The sequence below is a fragment of the Plectropomus leopardus genome, chromosome 9 (genome assembly GCF_008729295.1).
Source record: "Plectropomus leopardus isolate mb chromosome 9, YSFRI_Pleo_2.0, whole genome shotgun sequence".
In the NCBI taxonomy this organism is placed as follows: domain Eukaryota; kingdom Metazoa; phylum Chordata; class Actinopteri; order Perciformes; family Serranidae; genus Plectropomus; species Plectropomus leopardus.
Window position 1 is genome coordinate 14,372,419 of NC_056471.1, and position 24,203 is coordinate 14,396,621.

A 24,203-nucleotide genomic window follows, 5' to 3' on the forward strand; every position below is an offset into this window, starting at 1 on the left:
TGTGGTTGACCAGAGAGGATAGTTACTTCACCTGCTGACCTCATTAGCACAGTGACTTCATGTTCAGTCGGTTCTGTTGACAACAAAGCTTTCAACTCCTCACAGATATTTCGTTTCACTCTGTGAGTGTAAAAATTCCTGGAATCAGCCAGCTCCCGTTGTTGTATTAAAAAAAAAAAAAAAAAGGTAACTCCCCAAACTAACATATCAGTTACTCATCCTGTCTTACACTGAATTTGTGAGGAAAACATATTTCGTACTGCTAGTAATGCTCACACATTATAGAAGACAAATCACAAAACTTTATGAACTCTGCATATATGTTCCACTACAGAAGAGCTACAAAACAGGCATTTTTCAGCAGCTGCTGGAGGCTCACGTCTGCATCACCTGCTGAGAGAGCGGCGATCAGGTGATATGACAGCTTCTGAGTGAGTTCTGCAGTGACACTGATGACAGAGAGGCCAGTTAGACCTTCCTGTCCTATTGCTGAACGCAGGTATGTTTTAATAAGCTTAACTTTTGAAAAACTTTGCTCAGCAGAGGCATCTGACTGTTTTAGTAACTGATAATAACTTAAAAGCACGCCCTCGCTGCTGTGCTGCTGTGCTGCTGCGCATGCCCGTAGCAGCAGCAGGGCTGGCCGTTTGCAGGATCAACTACGAGATTGTGGAAATATTTCATGATTAGCAGATGGGTTTATTATTGATTCAGCTGTAGAAATCCTGCTAAAATCACATTTCCCCCAAAATAAAGAATAATATATAGTAGAATATAGTAATATATTAAGTATAGTAATAGTAAAAACCAAAGAAACCTAAGCGACTGAGACGGATCCCTCGTCCAGGAAGGTTATTTGTCATGTGGAGGAATGAATAAGAAAAACAGTTTTCTTACTAAATTCAACATAACGTGGTGTAAATATTAGATATACAAATGATCATGTGTGGGGGTGAAGTATTCTTTAAATGTGTGTGTGTGACAGAAGTGACCTGAAGTAAACAGTTTTGTCCCAGTAAAGGCCAGCAGGATGCCGATGTTTCTGTGTAATTGAGCCTCTGCTGCAGATGGTTTTCTTGTGCCCTGTAATCTGGCCATCCGGTATGTAGGAGTGTGAGTGTGTGTGTATGTGTGTGTTGGGGGCCAGTGGGGGTTCTTTGGACCTGGTCAGAAAGACAGGTGTGCAGGCCTAAACAGTACAAAACCTCAAAACAACTGCAAAACCACAACACACACACACACACACACACACACACACACACACACACACACACACACACACACACACACACACACACACACACACACACACTTCACTTTTGGGTTTACTATTAACAAGCAGCCATTCTTGGACTTCAGCTGCATTCTCAGATGCTCTGCAGACTTCATACATCTTGAGACAGACAGACAGAAAGAGAGACAGACAGACACAAAATCTAGACTTGACTTCATTTCCAAAACCAAAATTTTATGACATGAGCCTCTCTACGCTCTGTGCCGAACTGAAGTCATCCCAGAGAGACCGAGGGCTCCTGGGTTCAGTTTAGTTTTGGGCGCCTGATCATGTTCTCACAGTTTTTCCCATTTCCTGAGTTGCAAATCTGATATTCATACACAAAGCTTTCCCTGGCCACAGCCGGCCAACCCTTAAGTTGTGAAGACATTAGCAGAGGCCGGGTTACGTTCCAGTTGTTTCTCCAACAAAGCTCAGTATACAATGTGATACTGAACCTCCTCTCGTGGATAAAAGTCTCTACTGGTGCATCTTAAGTCTACGACAGACTGCAGTGATGCGAACGCAATTGAAATCCTCACATTTGACCTCAGCGCCACTGTTTTTTGTGGTGACTGGGAAGCCTCTGTTCTCTTGAAAAGCAGAGGAGCTCTGACGGAAAAGCCGCTTAAGGCACACAGAGGGCAGAGGAGGGAGAGTGTGTTGGAAAAATAATCATTAGGGTGAATTAGACTCTAGGATTACACAGGGGGGGAGAGGAGACCTGCTCCTGCTCTCTTACAAAATCTACCCCCCTAATACACTTCTCTAAATAAACCCCACTAATTGTCCATTGATTTTGTCCCATAAGAAAGGAGAAGGAAGGGAAGGGAACAATGAGGAAGGTGCACGAGGAAAAGAGAGAAGAGTGTGCCGCAGACAGAAGGAGCACAGACGATGCGGGGACAGCCTCTTAGTGATTTGTACGGCAGATCATCAGCCTGCTGGTGGCCACAGTGACCATCACAGCTGTAGGGGAGTAGGACCTGTCATCTGCTTACTCTGAGTGATGAAAGGATTGTACAGTCAAACCCTAACTCACACATCTTTACAAACAACAGCGAGGCCTCGCTTTGCTTCACCTTGCACTTTGATGTCAATGATTTGGAGAAAGATGGACACAAGTGCTGCATGTGTGTGCCTTTATATTTAAAACTGACGGATATGCCAGTGTGAAGCATGCATGTCCTAAAATTTTCCTGCGTTGAGAATTACGAGATGGCCCCGTCTGTCAAATATCTTGCCACCTCCAGCTCTCGACAAAGCTCTATTAGGTGTCTGCATAGAAAATGTTCAGTTCTGACAAGCTTTGCAGTTTGGGGATCTGTGTCATCTGTAACTGTGCAGTGTGGTGACTAAGGATGTCACGATACTAGAATTTCTAACTCAATATAGATACCCAGAAAAATACTTCATACTCGATATCATTTTCCATACCACAGGGGTGGGAAATATTTTTAAAATTAAGAGGCATAAAAAAATCTATTTCCTTAATTATGATAAGAAAAATACAAACAACATTTTTTAGGTTGCTTCGGGTAGTCCAACCCCCACACCCCCAAAACACCTTCGCTTACTGTAACATATCAATGACAACACAAATTTTAGGTTTTCTGAGTTAGTGCAAAAAAAGAAGAGGAAAAAAGGTACATTAGTGACATACACATGTACTTCGCCTAGCTTTAATTGTAATCGACACAGAGGGAGAAAAGAGCTGTCTGATTTTAGCCAGACCACAGGGGCAACAGTGTCCTGCTGACGACATCTTTGCCACCACAACAACAATCACTAACAAAGTGTCTTTTTTCCTGCCATGTAATGTTTGAACATAGTTTTTGTACTGCTAGCTTTATAAATGTTACAAACGGCAGTCTGCCTTTTTGTAGAAGTGTGTGGAAGGGGATAACTTAAAAAGACTTTTAATTGCCTTTTAAAAATCTGTGTAAAAATAATATGTTGTAAGCAGAATCTAATAGTTTTACAAAATATTTAGCATAACAGTATTTGTAGTCATGTTCTCTATATCAAACATAGCTTAACTAGGTCATGAGATCTACTTCACTTTAAGAACAAATGTTATTGTGACCAAAGAATATTGAAAATTTTAAATTTCTGGGGATTTACATTAAATTCCCCTCGCTATCCATGAAACAATTTGGCCACAATTTATTGATAATGGTCTTTTTTTCAATCATATGTAATTATTTGAACTCGTAAGTACGTTGCATGTATAAATTGTTTCCTGGAGTCAGTTGAAGGCACGGTACACATGCACCTGTGTGCACATGATAAGGTCGATACCACCTCTGCCTAATTTTAACCCTAGAAAAACCCTGACGTGTGTGTGTGTGTGTGCGTGTTTCTCTCCTCGCCTACCTTTTTCTCTGCTTCATACTCGGCCCAGGCAGCCTTGCGATCCTCCTCACTCAGGGCTTCCTCCTCCTTATGGTCCAGCAGGGAGTCGTGTTCGTGGTAGCACACGATCTGGTCCTTATTGTTTTGCAGCATCTCAGCCAAAAAGGGATCCTACAGAAGGAAAGATGACAATAATGGTCAATATGAAGAGGAGGACTAGTTACAGAAAGAAAAGCCTGTTTCAATGCTGAATATCTGGTGATTGCTTTAAGAAAGACTTTACACAAGGTTTAACGCACTATACGTAGCATGTAGCACGACAACTCAGGAACAGAGATCAAGTCTTTAAAGAGAGCAGTACACTGGCTGAGTGTTATTTCACAAATGGAGGTATCAAAAACAGGTGCTCTTTGGATTCAGGGACATATAAGAACACAAAAGGGGAAAAAGAGAAGTTAGATGTTTGCTTAGCGATCATTACATCATAACCAAAAATACCAATGCACAATGTTTTGCACAAATTAAAAAGCCTTTAATAAATGGGCTTAGCGCCTACATGTTTTAACTCCGTTTTCAACAGGGCATGTGAGGTAAGTCTTTGCTAGATCAAAACAATGTGTTTCTTAATAAAACATTCTTTTTTTTATAGATCCTTTGTTCTGTTGGCAGCTGACCCCTGAGATGTTCAGAAACTCCCTACATGCAAAAGTGATTTTGGCTAAATACATAGGAGGTTTGAAATCCATCTCAAATCCAACTTCAAAATGTGTCTCAATATGTCCTCAAAAGCAAGACTTTAAATTTTATTTTTGCACTTTTGCCTTCCTTCTGAAGTCAGAACAGCAGCAGAGAGATGACAGAAAATGAGAGGGATGTGAAAAGAATTACATTCTACAAAAGGTCCACAATGCACATGAGGGACGTAGCAATATCACAGTAGATGATATGCATCTTTAGGCAACAAACTAGGCAACAAAGACTGTCTCTGAAGTCACCCCCAATGCAATACGCAACACTGTTACTGAATTTAAAACACCAAACAGCCTAAGCGACAGATAAACTGGACATTGCTGAAGTTTGAAGAGCAGGAAGATCTCCATTCAGTATCCAGCCGGCACCCAGAAGTTTCATGTTCAGACTGGAAAAATGAAGCACCAGTTAGCATGTGTGCACCTTCATTGTTACTGTGGCAAACAATACAAATAGGTCAACCAGACCTGAATATACAGATCCAACCTCATCTCAGCTCTAAAGCTTGGATTTAAGAAAAAAAACTTGGACTTGCCTCTAAGGAGGATTAAAAGGATATGTAAAAAAACAACCACACAAAATAAATCAATAAACAAAGTTTTTTTTTTGGGGGGGGGGGCTCTGGTTTCCATGACTACACTGTTATTGAAAACAATACCTGAGTAAAATTAAGAGAGCTGGGCCAGGCTCTGCTCACACAAACATGGTTTAAATTACTCTCTCTGCAGCACGTTTGCTTTTCTTTGTCTTGACTTAGCTTTAAATTAAACTGGAACTTTGCAATCTGGAAACAACGTCATACAGAAGTTGCATCATTAACCTCAACACGGGCCAATTCGCAGAGGTGCTCTGCTTTCCTCTCCTGCCATTCTCCGCCTCGCTTTGAACTGAGACAATCAGTGTGAAGTTGCAAACAAAATTAATTATAGATGTCACTGGTATTAAGGAGGGGAAAAAAGAAACACCAAAGTATGAAATTAAGCAGTGATTGCAGACCGGTATTGAATAAACAGAAAATAAACACCAGACCAGACGGAGTGAAATTGGATCCCTGAAAGGGGGGAGATGTAAGCTGCAAGAAAACCAGACAAGAACCTATTTTTAGGCCTCACAACTCCAGAGATTGACAGATAAGGTGGCTGAAACAGGTAAGAGCAGACAGGGACAGAGCTTCACACCCGTATACCCATCAGCTGACAACACTTGGGCCCTGGACCCGACTGTTCTCCTCATTGACATGTTTGTATTTTCCAGCCATCACACTCAGTCAAGACAAAATCAGGCCACCCTGAAAAGCTAGACGTTTTGGAGCAGCAGCACAGCCAGTGATTCGACTGCTGTTTTGCTCTCTAATTAGGACATAAAAGCACAGAAGAGCGTGTTTGCCTGAGTCTGATAAAAAGGGCATCCATCGTGTTTTATTCTGCCAGTGCGGTGAGTATAAGGTGAAATACAGGCCACAGTAGATGACAGCAGAGGAAAATACGTTGGCACTGATACAGCATGAGTTATTATGATCCACAGCTTCTGATACGTCAACTACAAGAACTTTTCAATGACTTTCCAGTTCCAATTACCACAAATCAAGGACCCAACACTACCTTGTTTGAGATGTGGATCAAGGCTAATTAATGCTCTAAAACAGAATTTTTAGGGTGAGAAGAAGCAGCCTTTAAAGAGGCTCAGGAGGAGAATGAGTGCCACATTTGTTAGGACTGAAACAAGGACAGAGATAATTAAGACTGAGCGCAGCGTGAGTGAATATTGATCAGTGACAGCGGCATATCTTCACAATGGTGGAGACAAATTTGGTCACTAAAGAACAACACCATCTCGCCCATCTGGCAGCCTACAGATCCTCTGGTGGATAAATTCGTATTGTTCCCTTTTAAGCACGAAATGAATGCCATTAGCACAACTACAAACCTGTGCCCCTGTGTTGGTGTGTGAGCGTGCTTTTAAAATCGTGATGTCAGGCTCAGGGGTTGATGGCTATGACTGACAGCCATTGGCCCAACCCTAGTGAGAAATACACGTGCAGACAGAAGAACATAGCCTCTTTGCCAATGTTAAGTAAGGTAAAGTATTTCTAATCTTGCTCAAGATATAGAAATTCAGGAAGTTTCAATGACCTATGTCTATTTGTAAAAACTTTCAAAGCCTTAATTTTTATTCTATAATTCGCAAACTTTCAAGGATTTCAAGGGCCCTTTGGAAGCCTGTATGATTACATTATAGGGATGTAACGATTCACTCAACTCACGATTCGATACAATTCACAATACGATTTTTTAATACAAAATTAGATTACATAGAAAATATTTTATTACATATTTCAAACAAAAATTATACAAAATTTTCTCTTCTTTTCTATATCAAATTAAAGAATACCTTTTTATTTCTGAGGTAGGGTATAAATGCAAAATACAAATTATGCAATGAATGCATTTCTGGACATTGACAATGTCCCCTGCTGTTAAAAAAAACCCTCTCACTTGGGACAGAGGTGGCTGATGCGGAGAGGTTTGCTTTTGTTTGAGGGGACAGCAGAGAGGGTGAGTTTGGAGAACTAAGTTGGCCATTTCCCACTCATGGGTGATAAGTTGGGCACTCTCATTTGCTCTTGTACTGGTTTGAGCGAGCGGAGTCGCAATTGTGCTTGTCAGTGTGGTTTGGCCGTGTAGTTGTCGTTAAGGAGGAACGTGCGTAGGTGGTGTCGACTGGAGCTCCTCACTACAATGCCGGCTCACATGCTGCATCATGTTAGTTGTACTATTTGTGTAGTTCAACACTCTCTTGCAATATCTGCAGACTTGTCTTTTCTGTTATCTTCTCGCCTTTATTACTTTCTGACTAAAGGAAGCTCAAATGCCGCCACACTTCTGATTTGAATCTGTCGCAGAGCCTTTGCATTGTCTTGTTTAGGTTGGGGAACTGTCTCTCGTCTCAAACATGATGTGGGACGTTTAACATGTGACATGGCACGTCGAGCAAGAAAAGTCAAAAGCTCTGCTGTTCAAAAAGAGTATCCTGGTTAATTTCTCATCTCACCAATTTGAATCTCACATTTTCTTAATCAATTTTTAACTGCCTCGCAGTGCATTGTTACATCCCTATAACACTGTATGACTAAGTTCAAACCTCAAATCTGACTTAGTAATGACAAAAAGGATTGTCCTGTGGCCACTCAGAGGTTAAACTGTGCAAGTTGATTTATCACAGATAAAAGAAAATGCTTATACTAACTCTGTAAACTGTCACTTCTCTGCTCTACGACTGTGAATGATGGAACCACAACAATTGGGTAAGTGCGCTAATTTTAGCGTCTTCACTCGCGAGCTGCATTGACACACTGGGGAGTAATTGTGGTTTCGTTACAGTCGCTCTCACGCCAAGCACTGAGAATTATAGAAAGTAGAAATAAGTACAAGCACTACTACCCATATTAAAATATAAAACAGAAACACAGTATTAATAAAAACAATTACCACTAGTATGTGAATATTTAAAAAATATTAATATGTATAATGTGTTAAGTGTATAAATAAAGATAATTAAAAGGAAGTGACCACTATAGGTTTTCACAGGCCTCTGTCCATGCTGCTTTCTTCTGTTAACTTGCATGTGTTCAAGGCTCTCTGTGATGTCGAACATGACACACCAAAAAGACCCACACATACAGATAGATACACTCATCTGCTGCAGAGCCATGTACACAGTTCTGGTCTACTGGCAATGGGAAAGCAGTCTACAGCCTATTTTTAGCAGTTATATCCACGTTTACAAAACCCCACGTACATTCGCTAATTTTGGTGGAAAAGGGGTAAATGACGCAAAAACAAACAGTCCTCTGCATCACGGAATTAGAAATTCAATTGTTGGAAATAAGAAACCAATTCCTGAAATGTTTTTGCACAGCATGCAGTTGACTCCTAATGAAACAGATTTAGCAGGACTATTTTTAAGTCCGTGACAACTACAGCCAACAGGCTCGAGTCCACAACAAGAGCTGGCAGTTTGTTGCCTGTTTGCTGGCATAGACAGAATCTGTCAAACTGTGATAAACACCCCAGCCATTCACCTCCTCTGACAAAGCCACAGCCTTAATAAAAGCATACCAGACATGGGAGTTATTTTTTGGGTTAATGCTGTAATTTTAACTACTAAAGTTTAAACTGTACATGGAACGGCAACGTGTCAGAAAAGAATGTGCGTGGGTGTGATTTAAATGTGTGTAAGAGGAGCATTTTTGACTGTCGACCAAGTAAACGGTCAGTAGAGCTGCAGGTCAAATGACAGTACAGCTCCCACTGGATCTGATGCATTCTGGGATAGCCAAGTAATCCCCACCAGCAATGGCTCTGGGGTGGTCCGGTCCATCTCCAATCCCAGCATACTCAATCTGTGTGTGCAAGCCAGCACTAATGATTGTCGGTAAACTGACCTGGGCTATTGTCATCCTTATGGAGCTGCATGCTAAAGCCTATCACTTTACTGCGGCGGACGAGAGGAAGTCAGAGACGCTGGGTGGGCAAAAAGAAGTAAATTATCCCACTCAACTCGACTTGTGTTTTTTTTTTACCCTCCGAGAAAAAATATAGGGAGCAGGGTGAGGATTTCTTGGAGGTGAAATTTGGGGAAGAGTTTTGGCATTTGGCATCACAAAGTGTGTTTGGCTGTGTTCACACTGCAAGACTGTTTGCTCAATTCTGATTTATTACTGAGCTCTGAGGTCTTCTGTCTGGCTGCTTACATTATTTTTTAAATGTCACCAATATTAGATTCCAGTGTAAACTGGTCAGGGTCCTGAACAAAAACATCACATGCAATACACTGTCGTTAGAAGTAAACATGGAGGTAATTGAGGTCAGCATTGACGGTTTAGTGCTTCCCAAAGAATTAGATTCTATTTGTAGTTGCAGTGACTGGGGGTCGCCCCAGTTCCCTCCTGGATCAGCATACTCTATTGGTGCTGCTACTCAGGACAGCAGCAACAGCTAACATCTGACACCAAGCCAATCCCAATCAATCCCAACAAAGTCACACCTCAATGGCCCTACTCTGTTTTTAAACTTATTCCGATGTCCATGTCTGAGGATAAGCTCAAGACCAAAGAATCCCCACAGATTCAGTGTCAACGAGGGCTTTATAATCTGCTGTTTTGTTTCTAACCAGCACTTTTATTCCACAAAGGGTTTGCAAATGTGCTGTTAATGTAAAACAAGTTCTAAGCTGGAAGTCTTGGCTTCAGCTGACTGCTAAACACAGTGAAACAGGGTCAGCAGAGCAAAAAAACTTCATGTAAGAAGTACTATACTGATCACACAAGGCATCCAACATGCATGACATTTACCACTGCATGAAAGCCTTTTCATTGAGAGAACAATTTATGCCCTCCTTAAGCCAAATTCTTGTACATATATATATTATGAAAATGTCTTGACTGCCAGCAGTCCATAAATGATGTAAAGCAGTTTTCAAATTCAGCAGCTCTCACATCAGAAAGATGAAAACTTGGGAGTCGACATAAGAGGGCCTCATGTAGATTTTACTACTTGGCACAGGCACCAACGCGTACTTTACCAATAGACTTTAGGTGACGCTGAACTGTAAAAGGTCTGATGCAATTAAACACCCGCCTGCATTAATAGCTCTAGGTTCTATGCCGGCAGGATTTTTGGCCGCATTATCAGATATTTTCTTGAGCTGAGAACATTCTCAACAATGTTAAGCCAATTTCCTGCACCTAAACGGTCACTTATTGTGTAGACACTGCTTTAACCATACTTCTGCAGTCACAGTATTTTATTTCTGTCATTGCCACAATAATAAACCCCTACTTAACAGAGAGAAAAAACACGAGGAGTTGAATGTGCAAGATAATGAAAGTTAAGGAGCTTGGAAGAAAAAATATCTGATAGGATTCCAACATAAAAAGAAAATAATACAGAGTTATGGGTAATAAAAAAACACATGGATTAATTTTAAAAAAAAGAGCCTTGAAGCGGCAAAGTGACAGAGATCCCCAGTTGTCAAACTACAGCAAATAGTTGAGTTGTTCTGGAGTTTTTGAATGTATTCAAAGTGGCTGTCTCTGCCAGAAACTACTTTTGACTCACAGGTGCGCTAACCATAGCAACAGAGGGGGCCAAAACAGGATCCCATCAGCAGGAATGCGAGTGGCTGAGATATTTGCAATACCTAAACATAGCCAGTCAAAACTCTCTCCCCCCCAGCTGCACACAAATGATACACATAACCCTACTGGCCTGTTCTGAACAGTTTCTCAGCAGAAATGCACTTAACTGTGGGCGCTGTGCCTGACATCAGGAGGCCACCCCTGCCCTCAGGACCACGTTGTCTTTACACCCTCCAGGGGCTGCACACAAGTCAGTGGGTTTATCTAGCTGTCAGTCAATTAACAAAGAAACAAAATCACGCATGTCACAAAGGGCTAAACAAAGACAATAAACATACCACATTCCTATAAAAACAAGCCTCAGCTAGCAGCAGTAGGGGGGCGTATTTCTACAAGAGCTCGCTACAAGAACCAGCCAGCTGGAGCTGGACGGACGGGTCAGGAGGGATTCACAAGGAGTCAGAGTATAATGGTGAAACTGTCAAAAAAAATGGAAATCAGTTTCTGAATAAATCTTACGTGGGAAGTAGGCTGTGCACTGGCTGTAGTAGTTGATCAGAAAGTGTGGGAGTGGAGAGGTGTAGCTCAGTTCAAATTTGATGTAAAGAGCTGTTCCCCACAGTCCACTGACAGCCCGGCTTACAGCTGCCAGGCTCGGCCGTTTCTAATATTCTGTAGACTAAGAGCCTGGTAATGCTGGAAAAGAAGTGGCTCATACGATGTTTTATACAACCATGTCGCAAATCACAAGTGTTTCGATCAATTGTGTCAGACACAGACCCCTAATATCAGTGTTGCAAAGGTGTGGGGGGAGGGAGTTTCAGAAGCTGTGTAATTATCGGACACTGATCTAAATCTTTCACTGACAATGAAAAACCAGAGCCTAGTCCAATAAAATCAGTAACAAACAGTGACCATCTCTTTGCATGATGAAGTCTAAAAGCAGGGGAAAGACAAAACATTGATATTGGAATATACTGCATGACTTGCTCTTGCGATACGTTAACGATACATTAAGTATACATAAAGTAAACGCAAGTTAACCAACATACGGTGAAGAAGAAACTCACAGGGGAAAAATGGCAAACAGTGCCGAGTCAGGCATCAGGGGAAAACAAATTAGAGAGGCACCGTCATCTTTCAAATCAAAGATGAGACCCACTGTGTCTCATCTGAGTTGTTTAAGAGAGAATACCAGATATATAAGGTACAAAGAAAAGATTGAAAAAAAGATCATTCTGCTGCATTCTGTTTTGCAATAACGCTCTTGTTTTGTCTTGTGTTATAAATCCTGCGCATCTTTTTTTCTTTACAGCTGTTAAGTATTGCCTACTTGCTGTCTTTCTGGTTACAATAAGCAACTTTTCAGACCCTCAAGTGATTTTTTGAACACTGCGAACACTGCAGGTACAACCTATTGAGTTATCATTCTGTTACATTTCATTTACATCAACATCACGATTTGTAGAACTACATATATAACTATAATTACTGATATTCGGATCGCCTGATACCTTTTCGGGGATATTTTGTCATCATCAGTTACATTAGTAGCATGATTGTGCTGCGATGTGTCAAGTATCTCAGAATCACTTGATCATGGTATCATCATTAGCATGGACAATATATGGAGTAACCATGTGATCCCCACCCCAAATACAGAGATTCATCATATATGAGGCAGCGACACCAATATCTTCACAGAGCAGGAAGCAGCAACGAGCGTCATGGCTCTTGCTTTTTCCTCTCCTGCAGCAACTCGGTCCCTTGCTGTTACTATCATTAGTGCTCTCTCCACCTGTAATGAAACAAGTTCAGGCATGTTTTCTGAAAACTGGAAAAAAGCATTCTGGGAAGTATGAGAAACCACATACCCAAGTAGAAATAGATTGGGCAAGCTGAGGTTGGTTACACCAGAAAACTAATTCACAAAACTTTCAGCACAAAATAACCCCAATAATCCACTGAACATCACCGACGGGTGATATATAATGCTTAGAGGATTCAAGGGGGGATTTTCTTTTAAGGTCAAAGTGACTTCCTATCCCTAATGAGACAAGCATGGTGTGGCTTATTGCTCCAGTCTGCTCCTGTCTATACTGTGGTTCAAGTGCAGCCTCCCCACAGCCTTCAATGTACCTCACAGAGCCTAATGACCACTGCAGCCATCACCTGCTGAGAGCACATACAGTGAGGTATGACCACAGCATGCCGGCTTGACCGACAGCATACAATGAAGCAACATTTGCAGAGAGCGCTGCAGAGTTGTACAAAAAGTGTCCAAAAACTTGTTGCTCATTTTACAAGTGGCCGCATGTTAGATGGAAGAGACGAGTGTGATGAACAGGAAGTAGGTGAGGGTGTCTCAGGATGGGTGGGTGGGGAGTCAAACTCTCATGTCTGGACTGTGAGGACGTTCTTTGTCATTAGGAGGAAGTGCTCCTGCTTTCTTTGTCTCCAATTAGTTTCTCTGAAGAGTGCAGAGACATCTTTAAGAGAGGGGTTTAAATAATGACCCTTCATCATGCAGGGTAGGCCAGAGGGAGAAAAAGAAAAACTACTTTGAAAATTCGGAGGCAGAGTGGTGAGTCAGGGCAACAGATGGTCGTGAAGATGGTAGGGAAAATGGTGGACGGGGACAAGAGTGAGGACAACAGTAAGGACGAGGGGGAGGAACGTGGAGATAAAGGTAAGACACAAATGAGGGTGGTGCAAAAATAACCTTTCCAGGATACTGGCAGGTCGCTGACATAATGGGGGACTGAACAGGAAGTAGGTGGAAGTGATTGCTACAAGGCTCGACACAAGCTAAAGCTGAGTTGAAAAATAAATCAAACTCATCTTCTTGAAAAGATGTTTTTCATGTCATGTCAGTTTCAAACATAATTTCAGCTAGCTGGAATAAATGGAGGGAGAGACAAAGGGCAGGGAAGAAAATGAAGAAACGTATGTGACAATAAACACGTCACACATCGACCACATCAGAGCTATGTTTCGGCGACAGCAACAGAAAATAAATTTGCTGTCATGTTACAATATTTTGAAGGTTATCCATGAAACATTACTGTAACAATTTTATTACACACTATAAAAACACTATTAAATTTTCAGTGTTTTTTTTGGGTAAGTCTACTAACTAGTTTTTACTAACTGATTTCACTGATGTGGAAACCACAATTGTGAAATTCTATTATTTTTCCAAATGTTTCATGACCGCAGGAAACCTCAAACTTCTCTTCATCTTACCAGCCCACATGTTTACTGCTCAAATCCACTGGATGAGGCAAAATTTGCTTTTGGGCTGTTGCTCAAAACTACAAATTGTACTTCTATACATTTTCATCTGCTGCCACCACAGACAGAGAGTACAGAAGGGAGGGTGGGAGGGAGTGGGCTGCCTTTTTCTCTCTCTCTCTTTCTCAAACTCAGACTAAACTCCAATCAAAAGGTAAAACTAGGCAGTGCTGATCAGCCATAAACCAAGATTATGTTACTGTATTGTAGGGCTGTGGAATGAATTGAATTTCAATTTCGATTTTTGGCTTTCAGAAACATGTATCAGCTTACCGTTAAACTGCAATTCAAGATTGTTTGTTACCAGCTGGCCACCATATTGTTTTCTGTGTCTAAATAGACAAGCTCGCATTACGTCTCCCACCAGCAGAGCGCTCACTGGTCTGGAGCAGCGCAGTGCCATCTGAAAGTTGTAGGTCTTCTAACTCATAAGAAAAAACAAATGTCAGCCCTTTTTTCTCTGGTTACATAGCTCCTATTTCAAAAGTATCTTTTTTTCCTACTGCATAGACAGCCCAGTTTTATTAAAGAACCATCTTTCCAGCAGTAAAATACATTTCAGCACAAATATCAAACACTGCCTCTGCGGCCTGCGTGACCTGAGTTTTAAAGCAATCTCCGCTCTCTGACGGGGTAACAGCACTTCCCAGTGAGAAGAGTTTAGAAATAGAAGAACAAAACTCCCTCTGCCTTGGCTCGAATCATTCTCTCCTTCTGTGCAGAGCGTTGTTGGCTGAAAGTGATGGAGGGTGTCTGACTCATCTTCAACATCATTCCAGACGGCAAATTCCTTCCGTAATACTGCAGTCCTGCTGCCACATCATAGTTAACCCCCTGGCCAAAACAGGTCAGCTTGTTAAAGAGCTTGTCAGCCTCTCCGTCTTTAATACTGTGTCACATAAATGTCACTGGGCTCATTAAAGATCATACACATCTAACAGGCCGCGGCTCAATGAACACATCTTTCCTCTTCAAATCTCCAACTGTGCTCCGCCGCACCATAAGCCGGCTACCTCTGGTTTGGAGAAATATGGAAGGTGAGCGCAATGATATCAGCTGCCGGCTGAGCGGATTCATGCAGCACTCTTACCTGTTAATACCCACAAAGGGAACAGTGACAAAGATCTTTTGACAGTGTAAATGGAAAACAGATTTTCCATTAAGGTGCACTGAAAGGCCTCTCCACTTTCTGGTGAAAAAGCAACCGAGTTGGATATACAGTGTTTCTTTTATCCATTCTGTTTACAGACTTCTGCAGAGTAACCCAGGTCAAACCAAGAGGTAAAACCACTTAAGACTATCTGAATAAACCCAGAGACTGCAAAAAGGGAAGGAGTGGGAAAGGATGGGAGTAATTCAAAGATCAACAGAGAAGTAAAAGACAGCAAGGAATTAAAGAAAAAAGAGAAAAAAGAGGAGTGCAGGTTTATAGCAGGGCAGAAGCAGTGTTGCAATGAGAAGACTATTTAGTAAATAGCAGTAAACACACAAATCTGTGCAGCTGTGCGGGGTTGGATGGCCCATGTAAGGGCTGTGTGCTCTTATTAAACCCCAGGGGGCCCAAATAGTGACACAGCACCTGCATAAAGTGGAGAAAAGGCGAGCGCAGGATTATGAAAGGAAACGAGAAGAAATAGAAAGATCCGGGAAAGGCCAAACAGGATACAAGCTGGCACTGCATCTAAATAACAGTTTATCACTGAAGTGCTAAACTTCAAAAGGAAAAACATACTACTTGGTGCAACTTTGGAAAAACAAGCTTGGCATTCAAACTGCCTTTCTGTGCCATGTTTGTTAAAGGAATAAAAAGACTATTTTACTACTGTTAATAGGTTTTAGCCTGCTTTTTTGCATTTCCTTTGGGGATTAGTCAAAGGAAAACCATGAAATCCAAGTCAATGGTTCGTCAAAGCCCAATAAGATGTATCATTTATTCTGAATTTAATTTTAAAAATATGATTAGTCCTACTTAGAAGCATGTTTGAGCAATCTAGGTGCATAGAAGGCGAACATGAAGAAAGTGCATGACATTTCTTACCTTAGGAAGCAAGGGCGTGGCCTTCTTGCTCTTCTTTTCTGAGGGATCATCCAGCAAGTCCGGCTCAAAGGTGTAGAGCTCTGCTAACTCGTTTGTTGTAAAGTGCCTCTCAATCTGCTGCTGGTCCACCACCCGGAATGACAGAGACTGTTTGGTTACCTGGCGGTCATAAATCTTCTCCTCCATCGTACCCTGAAGAAAGGAGAATGAAATGAGAAAACAGCCAAGAAGAATAACTACAGCTTTTTTTTTTTTTTACAGAAATGACCAAAAACAGTTCGATAATCTCACCTGGGCCAGGAACCTGTACACATACACAGTCCTGATCTGGCCAAAGCGATACACCCTGAAGATACTCTGGACGTCGTAGGAGGGGTTCCAGGAGGCGTCAAAGATGATGACTCTGTTGGCTGCCACCAGATTGATGCCAAGTGAGCCAGCTCGTGTTGAAATGAGGAACAAACGACCTCTGGGAAAGAGAGCAGGTGAGAAAGAGGTGAGTTAGTGCTTTTCAATATACAACAGAACCATTTATATTTTTAAGTCCCTGTAAAATGGAAGTTAGAGTGTCTTGTAACGTATTTCCAAGTGAAAAAGAATATTTGAGTTGTATCCTGCTATAAGAGGGATTTAAATCAAATCCTTTGCATTTAACTGGATCTTTAAAAAGTGGGCGGGCCTAGAGTTAAGCACAATATGGATCTACAGAGGAGTGTGCTGCTGTGCAGAGTGTTGGGTCCACACACACCTCTCTCACAGTTCGGTCAGCAGTACAGAAAAATGAATGAGTTTGACCTCTGCAGTATTGCTTTTAAAATAAAAACAAAGTTTTTGCCTACTGATATCCAAACACTCATTAGTGCTCGGTTAAGTATCTTTGTTAAGTATGCCAACTCACAAGTGCTGAAGTGAGCTTTTATACGACCAGTGTGGCAAACAAGTCACCCAAAGTCTCATTTGACTGGATAAACTTTTGTAAAGAGGCTGAGTGCAGCAGGAGTCATCGAAGGAAGGGAGGTTCAGGGTATGTTTACATCCAAAAATTGCAGACTTAACCCTGTTTTCTATCAAAACTTTAACCACACTAATGCTAACTCTTACTCTGTATTGACAAGTCTGCTCTGTGCTGGAGGTTTCAGGGTTGTTTTCTCTGCCGTGTTATGTCAAAGTCTGTTTCCTCATCAATGTCTGTTTCCTGTATTAGACCGTGATTGGCTTTGGTATTAGTGACATAGCTAATGTATCTTGCCTAACATACGTTTGAATCTCAGATTTTAGGAAAGACATCGCCCCCTTCAGTAGAGGAATGTGAAAACACCCCATAAGTGACAAACTTTGCACTGATACAAGTCAGTATAGTCAAGATCAGACATTTAAAGGGACATAAAAATCAGAAAAACACATTTTTGAATGGAGGGGACCATAAGTAAGCAAAAGTATATTACCTTGTGTTACTGGTGTCATTAAACTCTTCAGCCCACTTCTTCCTGGTTGTAGCATTAGTGGAGCCATCAAGGCGATAGTAGTCAATGTTCCTGTACCACTTGCCTTCACCTACACAGAAATGTCATAGTTTAGAAATCTTCTATGACTATTTAACATGTACATCTATGCTCCACAAAACATAAAAAATGCATGTCACCATTAACTAGGCCTTTTTCTTGTCAAAAAGACTCCGTTTGGGTATTAGCAGACAGCAGATAGATGATTGTGTTGGTTTGAGGCCAGCCGTGTTTAGCCTTCAAGATGGCCAACCCCCTACCAGCCTTCATAACCAACATTTCAGTATGTTTCCAATTACTGCACTGTGATCTTTTCATTACAAATTACAAACCCTTGAGCAAACATTTTTTCGTGGAATAAAAAGTCAAGGTCTAATCATTTTCAAAATGAAAGTAAAAACAGCTGCTGGAGTTTAATTAGGAACATGACCTTACACCAGCGGCGGTGTGTGTGTGGGTCTGTGTGTGTTTAAGGATAATAAGCACTCCAGCACGTACAAGAATACATGTTGCATGTGGGCTGTCTTACGAGTGTGAAACCTGCATCTCTGTATGAAAATACTTCAGCCTTTTCCAAAGCTAATGTCAGCATTTTTTTATATTTCACATTCAGTCAAGTCAGTTCAAAACTACAGTGTAAAACCACAAAAATGACCTTGATACAGACAACTGGGCTCCTTGAGTTCCATAAGTTAGTAGCTGGGTTCTTATATTGAACATTGCTCTGTGAATTTAGCACATCATGAAACTATAAGCAGCCTTTCATATCATAACATTAAGAGGGAGGTTGATCATAGATATCTCATTACGTGAAGGTTAACACACTAGCAGGCATGTCAACTGGGTACAGTGAAAACGTCTTGGATAAGAGGCCCTGACAGGCTGCACTAAAGAAATGGACCTTTGTATGGAGAGATTTTTTCTTCATCTTTAGCTCTGCAAGACAACTCCAGGAAATCCTCGATCAGGTCAAGAGAGATGAGAGACTGACTGAACACCAACCTGAGGATGGATGAGGATAGAAGATATACCAGTGTCACTTTATCACAGTTTCATGTCACTCTGTGATTAACCCAAACACCAACAACCCAACACTTTATAAGAGAAAAGGCCAAAAAGACTTTCTTTGCACATAAAGTGCAGACACACTTACACTTTTTCATCTACTTCCTCTGCCATTCGCAGGATCTCAAAGAGGAGCATCATTTTTCCTGAATGCTCCAGGATCTCGGCGTCAGGCTCAGTGACGAACTCCTTGTGCCAGTCAGGGGTGGGACTCCCTGGTGCCGAGCTAGTGGCCCGAGCTGTTTGTGATACACAAAGTGACAGATTAGTCTTCAGGCAGTCAGTGGTCTCACAACAAGCAGTAATAGACATCAAGCTTCCGAAACAGAGCTGCACTATTACACGTTTCTCTGCTACACTTCAGCTGCGGTGTGTGCAGATGTTAATTGCCAAAGTAAATATGTCCTTAATTAATTGATTTTCCTCAAATTTTAGTCAAGCTCCCTAATGCCCGCTGATTTGCTCATTCTTGTTTTTGTTTTTTTTACTTTTGGGTTAACTTATTCACACATTTTAAAATGACATTATAGATTTAACAACAAAATGATATCCATAATACAGCATATACCATAAAGGACAACTTTTTTCTTTTTTTTCACATTAAACCAGTCAGTTTAGTGCTGCAACTCATCATTATTTTCATTGTCAATTAATGTGTCATGTTTTTTCTTAATTAACTGATTAATTGTTTGGTTCAGAAAATGTTAAGAATAATAATAATAAAAGTTACTGTTTCCCAAAGTCCAAGATCACATCTTGAAATGTTTTGTTCCCAACTGAAATATATTCAATTCATTTTCATAAAGGAGTTTAAAAAAAAACAACCCAAATTTAACATTCAAGAAGATTCTTTCCCCTTTAAAATTTCATTTCTCAAACTCCTTCATCTGTTATCAAATCACTTGATTATTTAATAGTTGATAACTGATCAATTAATCGCTGCAGCTCTAATTTAATTCACAATTTAGGACATTGCACTGCTTGTCGTCGTCATAAAAAACTAGTCCCTAAAGTCTGTATCTTTTGTCCAACTTCTGGCTGAGAGGCTCAATCATCTCTCAGTGGATATTTTTCAGGCCATCTAGGAACAAAAACTGAGCTTGTAATAATTAGGCTGGCTTCCACAAAGCGACTACTCTTCCTAATTAGAAATGGAAATGAGTATTAAAAGGCTTTTTTTCCCTTTTTAAATATGAGTGAGGTTTAAGAGTTATCATTCTGAGCAGAGACAAAACATCCCAGATATTCCTGTACATGCAGTTCTGGTCTCTCTAAAACCCAGCCAACTTTCCCATAATGCTCCCACATGTATAACAAACTTACGTTCTTCCACAGGCTCTGGTCTGTTTCGACCCTCTCCATTTTTGCCCCGCGAGCTGGTGTTCCACTCCTTGATGACCTCCACATCATCACTGTCCGAGTCATCAGAACCTCTCTTTTTTCCCTTTCCTTGCTTCTTTTTCCTATTAGGAAGGAGGAATGATGGAGGAGACGGGGTCAGCGACAGTGACAGATGCAAGAAAAAAACGGCAGTTAAATGAAATGAAAGGGAAGCAAGATCTTTTTTTTTTTTTTACTTTTTGGACTTCTCATCCTCAGAGGTCATACTCATGGATGATTCGTCTGTTTCTGAAGCGATGAACTCGTCCATGCTGTCCTCGTCAAAGAAACCCTGCAACAGAGTAAGCTCGAGTGAGTCTCTGCGGCGATATAGGACAACCAAACACTTAGAGCTGGATTGTGGGTAGCAGAAATGATGCGTAAGAGATTTTTTTTTTTTGCCGTAGTGGCAATATGTGTGTTGATCTCCTCTGGTGCATGACCTGTCAGCACTATGATTCTATTGTTCTCCCGCAGTGTGTGTGATTTGCGCTATTCCCAGTTTTGGAGTGAGTGTTTGGTGTGGTTTAGTCTTGTCTTCCCCAGCCCTACCCTGTTTTCTTTACTGATGTAGTCCAGCTGAAGGCACCAGGGATGGGTCCAGATTCTGCTGAGCATCTGGAAATCCTGGAAGAGTCTGGTCCCTGTGCGGCCCCGGCCCCCCTCCAAAGCATTCCCCACACCTGCACACAAGGGAAAGAGTGTGAGGAGGAAGATGGATGTGTGTTTGCATTATGAACTTGAAAGCGTGCCCTCAATCTCTTCATACATACAGACTCGTGGAAAATGTAGTGCCTCATTTTTAGATGCCACCTTGTGCCTCAGAACAGAGTGAAAAGGGGAAGTGGTTGGAATATTCCCCTGTGAAATGGGACAACCACTCAAGACCTCGATGCACCATCAGTACATAAAATGACTGGTGTTGGACATTGTGAATATGCCGTCTTCTGCTATGATCATTCGCTTGCGTGGGCAACAGGCAGCCATTTGAGGGTGCCAGTACGCTAATGAATTGTTCACAAATAAAGCTACATGCAATCAATCGATCAAACAAATCATCAAATTAGAGATAAAAAAAGAAAAAAAAACTTCAAACTAGTAAAGCTAGTTAGTTACCAAGAAATCAGCAAACGAGAAATGACATTAAACCAAGATAATACAATGGTTTTGTAATTTTTAAGTCTTTAATAATGAAGAAAAAAAAACATTTGTAGGTTTCTTTTGTTGCTTATGCAGCCTTCTTGCCAATAATTTCTCATAACACTCAGGTGTGCTTCACTTTGCCCTAACACTTTGCCCAACCCCTAAATCCCAAAACAAATCGGGACAACCTACCCCTAGTTGTGAATGCGCAAAACAGAGGGGTAAAAGCTACGTGGTGGGGGCACAGGGTGTACTAGTATGGGCCTTTAACACTGATGTCTGCCCCTAACCACCTGACACTGAACAAACAAGGGCTGAGATTCAAATCATTAGTCGGCGACCCCTCAGTCGACTGAAATTGCTTCAAGTTGAGCGGTCCCTTTTTTTTTTTTTTGCTAGTCAGTGTGCAGAGCAGCTCGTTTAAACTTGTAAAAATAATAATAATAATAATAATAATAATAAAAATATATTCAGTATTTTTATTTGTATTTGAAACAGCCATATCAGACTTGACTGGCCTATTTCTGAGTCAGGTACACAAAATCAAATCATACTAAGCATCGAGTGTCAGATATATATCCAGAACTATAACTTATGAAGTCTGATATAAAAAGTAATGGTAACTGCACTGACCCACAGGGGTCAGAAGTTACCCTAGCTTTTACATAAGCAGCAGCAAAAGGAGGAAACATTTGCGGCCTTTCCCCACTCTGACCGGTTGTCTTGGGTCCAAAAACACCACTGTGGAGGTCCAAAGCCACAGTCACAACTACGGTGCTGTGCCCTGTGCACAACCTGGCCTAATGAGCCACAGCACGTAACACCTAACCCCCCCAATCACTGCTCTTCTTACATACCGGCTCTCCTGTTCTTTGTTTTCGCTTTTGGAGTAAAACCTCTGGCCCCTCCTTTCTCTAAATTTCTTTCCCTTTCCTTTATGCCCCCACATTCCCCCCTTTTACCCCCCACCCTCTGTTCCCTCTCTCTCCCAGAGCTCTTCATTAGGGAGACGTGGGAAACTGGGCTTAAACCCTGCCTGCGGCACTCTGCCAGCTGCCACTCTAACTCACGCACGCACGTACACACACACACACACACATGTCCCGGGCCACACACTCTGAGAGGAAAGTCCACTAAACGACTTAACAATGCAGCATGAAAAAGCGAGAGAAACAGAAAGGCCTTCCACTTATCTAAAAACCTTGTCCGAGTAAAAGACATCCAGTTAAGAGAGCACTTTTAAGAGAAACAGCAGAACGATTTAGCCTTGTCCTAGTCTATGCATGTTTTCCAGTGAAATTCTCAATTGAATTTTGTTCTAGTCTGAGACTCGACTTAATCCCTGTCTGGGCAGTCAGACCTGACACTGTTAAGCTCTGCTAGCAGCCCCTTGAGGCTCTGCAGCTCCTAACACCCAAGAAGATCAGAGCAAGTGGCACTGCCATTTTCACTGCTCTGAGCTCCTGTTGATTTGATCATGGTTCTCACCTGTGAAGTGCTCCAGGTAGTATCTGTAGAGTTTACACTGGATCGGAGTGACTCTGACAGACAACACGTATTCATGTTTGGGAGGCAGGAACTTGGTGAGAGCCGTGTAATCTTTCCTCTGTGGGAGTCAAAAATAAATCACTTGTCATAGGAAGCAAAGAGAAGGAGGTCAAAAAAGAACAAAAATCAACTATTCTAGACAGTTTTTTTCACCTGGACGCAGCCGGCCAGCATCTCATAGAGGATGTGAGCTCTCTTCTTCATAATCCGGACATCCTGTAGTGTGGAGTCTGCGCACTGACCGTTCTGAATGGGGTTAATGAAGCGGTTCCTGAACTCTTTAATTGACCCCAGTAGGTTCTCCTTGATGAAGTTCACCATGCAGTGGTCTGGTGAGGAGATAACGACAGTTTCAGATGAGACATCCACAACCACACTTGACCTCAGATGTCCCATCTGTAACCACTGATGTTGGCAGAACTGGATTACGGTATAATGCACAACGAAAGGAACTGCAAACTAACCTCACACTAGAGTCTTACATTCCCCTCAGAGACTTTATTATCTTTATTTAGACTTTTTTTATTTTTTTTTATTTTTATAACTGCTTTTTTATTGTGTAGTTGTGTTGCTATGGTTTCCCTTTTCAGTTTTGTTGACTATATTCTTGTGAATATTTCTATTCAAGTCATAAAAAAATAACTTAATCACAATGAGACTATCTAATTAAATTAGGATTACACAAACACATAAAATTTAACAATGGAGTCTCACATTCAACAAGGTTGTTTTGCAGAGGCGTTCCAGTCAGCACAACCCTCCTCCTCGTCCTGATGGAGTTCATTGCTTTGGACACAGCAGACGCCTCGTTCTTCAGGATGTGACCTTCATCACAGATTACCAAATCTGGACCTGGAGAGAATAAAGGAGAAGAAAAAGAAAAGCTCATCACAGTAATGTATAGGTGGAGACATATTTGAAAATACATATTCACTCATTATAAGCTGGAAAGTAGTGTAACAACAAAGTGATGTATTTTGGACTTCTCCTCCCCCTTTTAATCTTTCAATGATCAGTTCAGCTTGAATGCAAAGATTTAAGGCCAATCATAGCAAATTGTTTTTGAACACTAACCAGTCATGCTTAAAAGACTCATCAGTTGAAGAACTTTAACGGCAGTCCTTAATCCTTTCTACTAGCACAACCAACATTTTGTATTCTGAACCAACAATAATGGAAATGTCATTAAGCGATTAAAAGCTGCATTAATTTAAGATATGATTGATCAGCGTAAGGACACTGCTACAAAACTGTCCTCTTTGAGATCACTTAAGTCAAAGTGGTTCCCATTAGAACAAAACAAAGGGATTCTATACACACTCTCATTATTAATAGCTTGTGTATTAAGGAGTTGTTTTAAACTTTTGTTTGCCCCAACTTAGAGCTTAAATACAGAAGCATTACACATCACTGTACCTGGATCTACTAGTGTCTTCTGAAAGGTCTCTTTGAGCTTCTTGCTCTTGATGTTCCTGCCCTGCGTCAGGTTTCGGTACATCTCATAGCCAATAATCATTACACCACCCGATTCTTGCCATTGCTGGAGGGCGTATGCTCGCTCCTGTGGCCTCTTTACTGTGGCCAGCTCCGTCACCTGGTAAATGAAAGATACACATAAATAAAGAGGGTGATAAACGAGCGCACACGCACACACGCACAGACACACACAAAAAAAAAAAAAAAAAAAAAACACAATGGCAGCCTTGACAACCAGAA

At 41.3% G+C, this 24,203-nt stretch overlaps 1 protein-coding gene across 2 annotated transcripts in view; it reads right to left on the reverse strand.

Annotated features, from left to right (window-relative positions):
* Window positions 1–24,203, reverse strand: part of atrx (ATRX chromatin remodeler) — a 41,989-nt gene that overhangs the window by 5,636 nt on the left and 12,150 nt on the right. For both annotated transcript variants that reach the window (XM_042493202.1, XM_042493203.1), the window contains 13 exons: window positions 23,904–24,081; window positions 23,202–23,339; window positions 22,641–22,816; window positions 22,428–22,545; window positions 20,349–20,479; window positions 19,994–20,088; window positions 19,740–19,879; window positions 18,505–18,655; window positions 18,253–18,353; window positions 17,295–17,403; window positions 16,141–16,318; window positions 15,850–16,041; window positions 3,650–3,799 (listed from right to left, as the gene is read on the reverse strand). In XM_042493202.1, coding sequence (XP_042349136.1) covers window positions 3,650–3,799; window positions 15,850–16,041; window positions 16,141–16,318; window positions 17,295–17,403; window positions 18,253–18,353; window positions 18,505–18,655; window positions 19,740–19,879; window positions 19,994–20,088; window positions 20,349–20,479; window positions 22,428–22,545; window positions 22,641–22,816; window positions 23,202–23,339; window positions 23,904–24,081 — 1,857 coding nt within the window. The remainder of the gene's footprint in view (window positions 1–3,649; window positions 3,800–15,849; window positions 16,042–16,140; window positions 16,319–17,294; window positions 17,404–18,252; window positions 18,354–18,504; window positions 18,656–19,739; window positions 19,880–19,993; window positions 20,089–20,348; window positions 20,480–22,427; window positions 22,546–22,640; window positions 22,817–23,201; window positions 23,340–23,903; window positions 24,082–24,203) is intronic.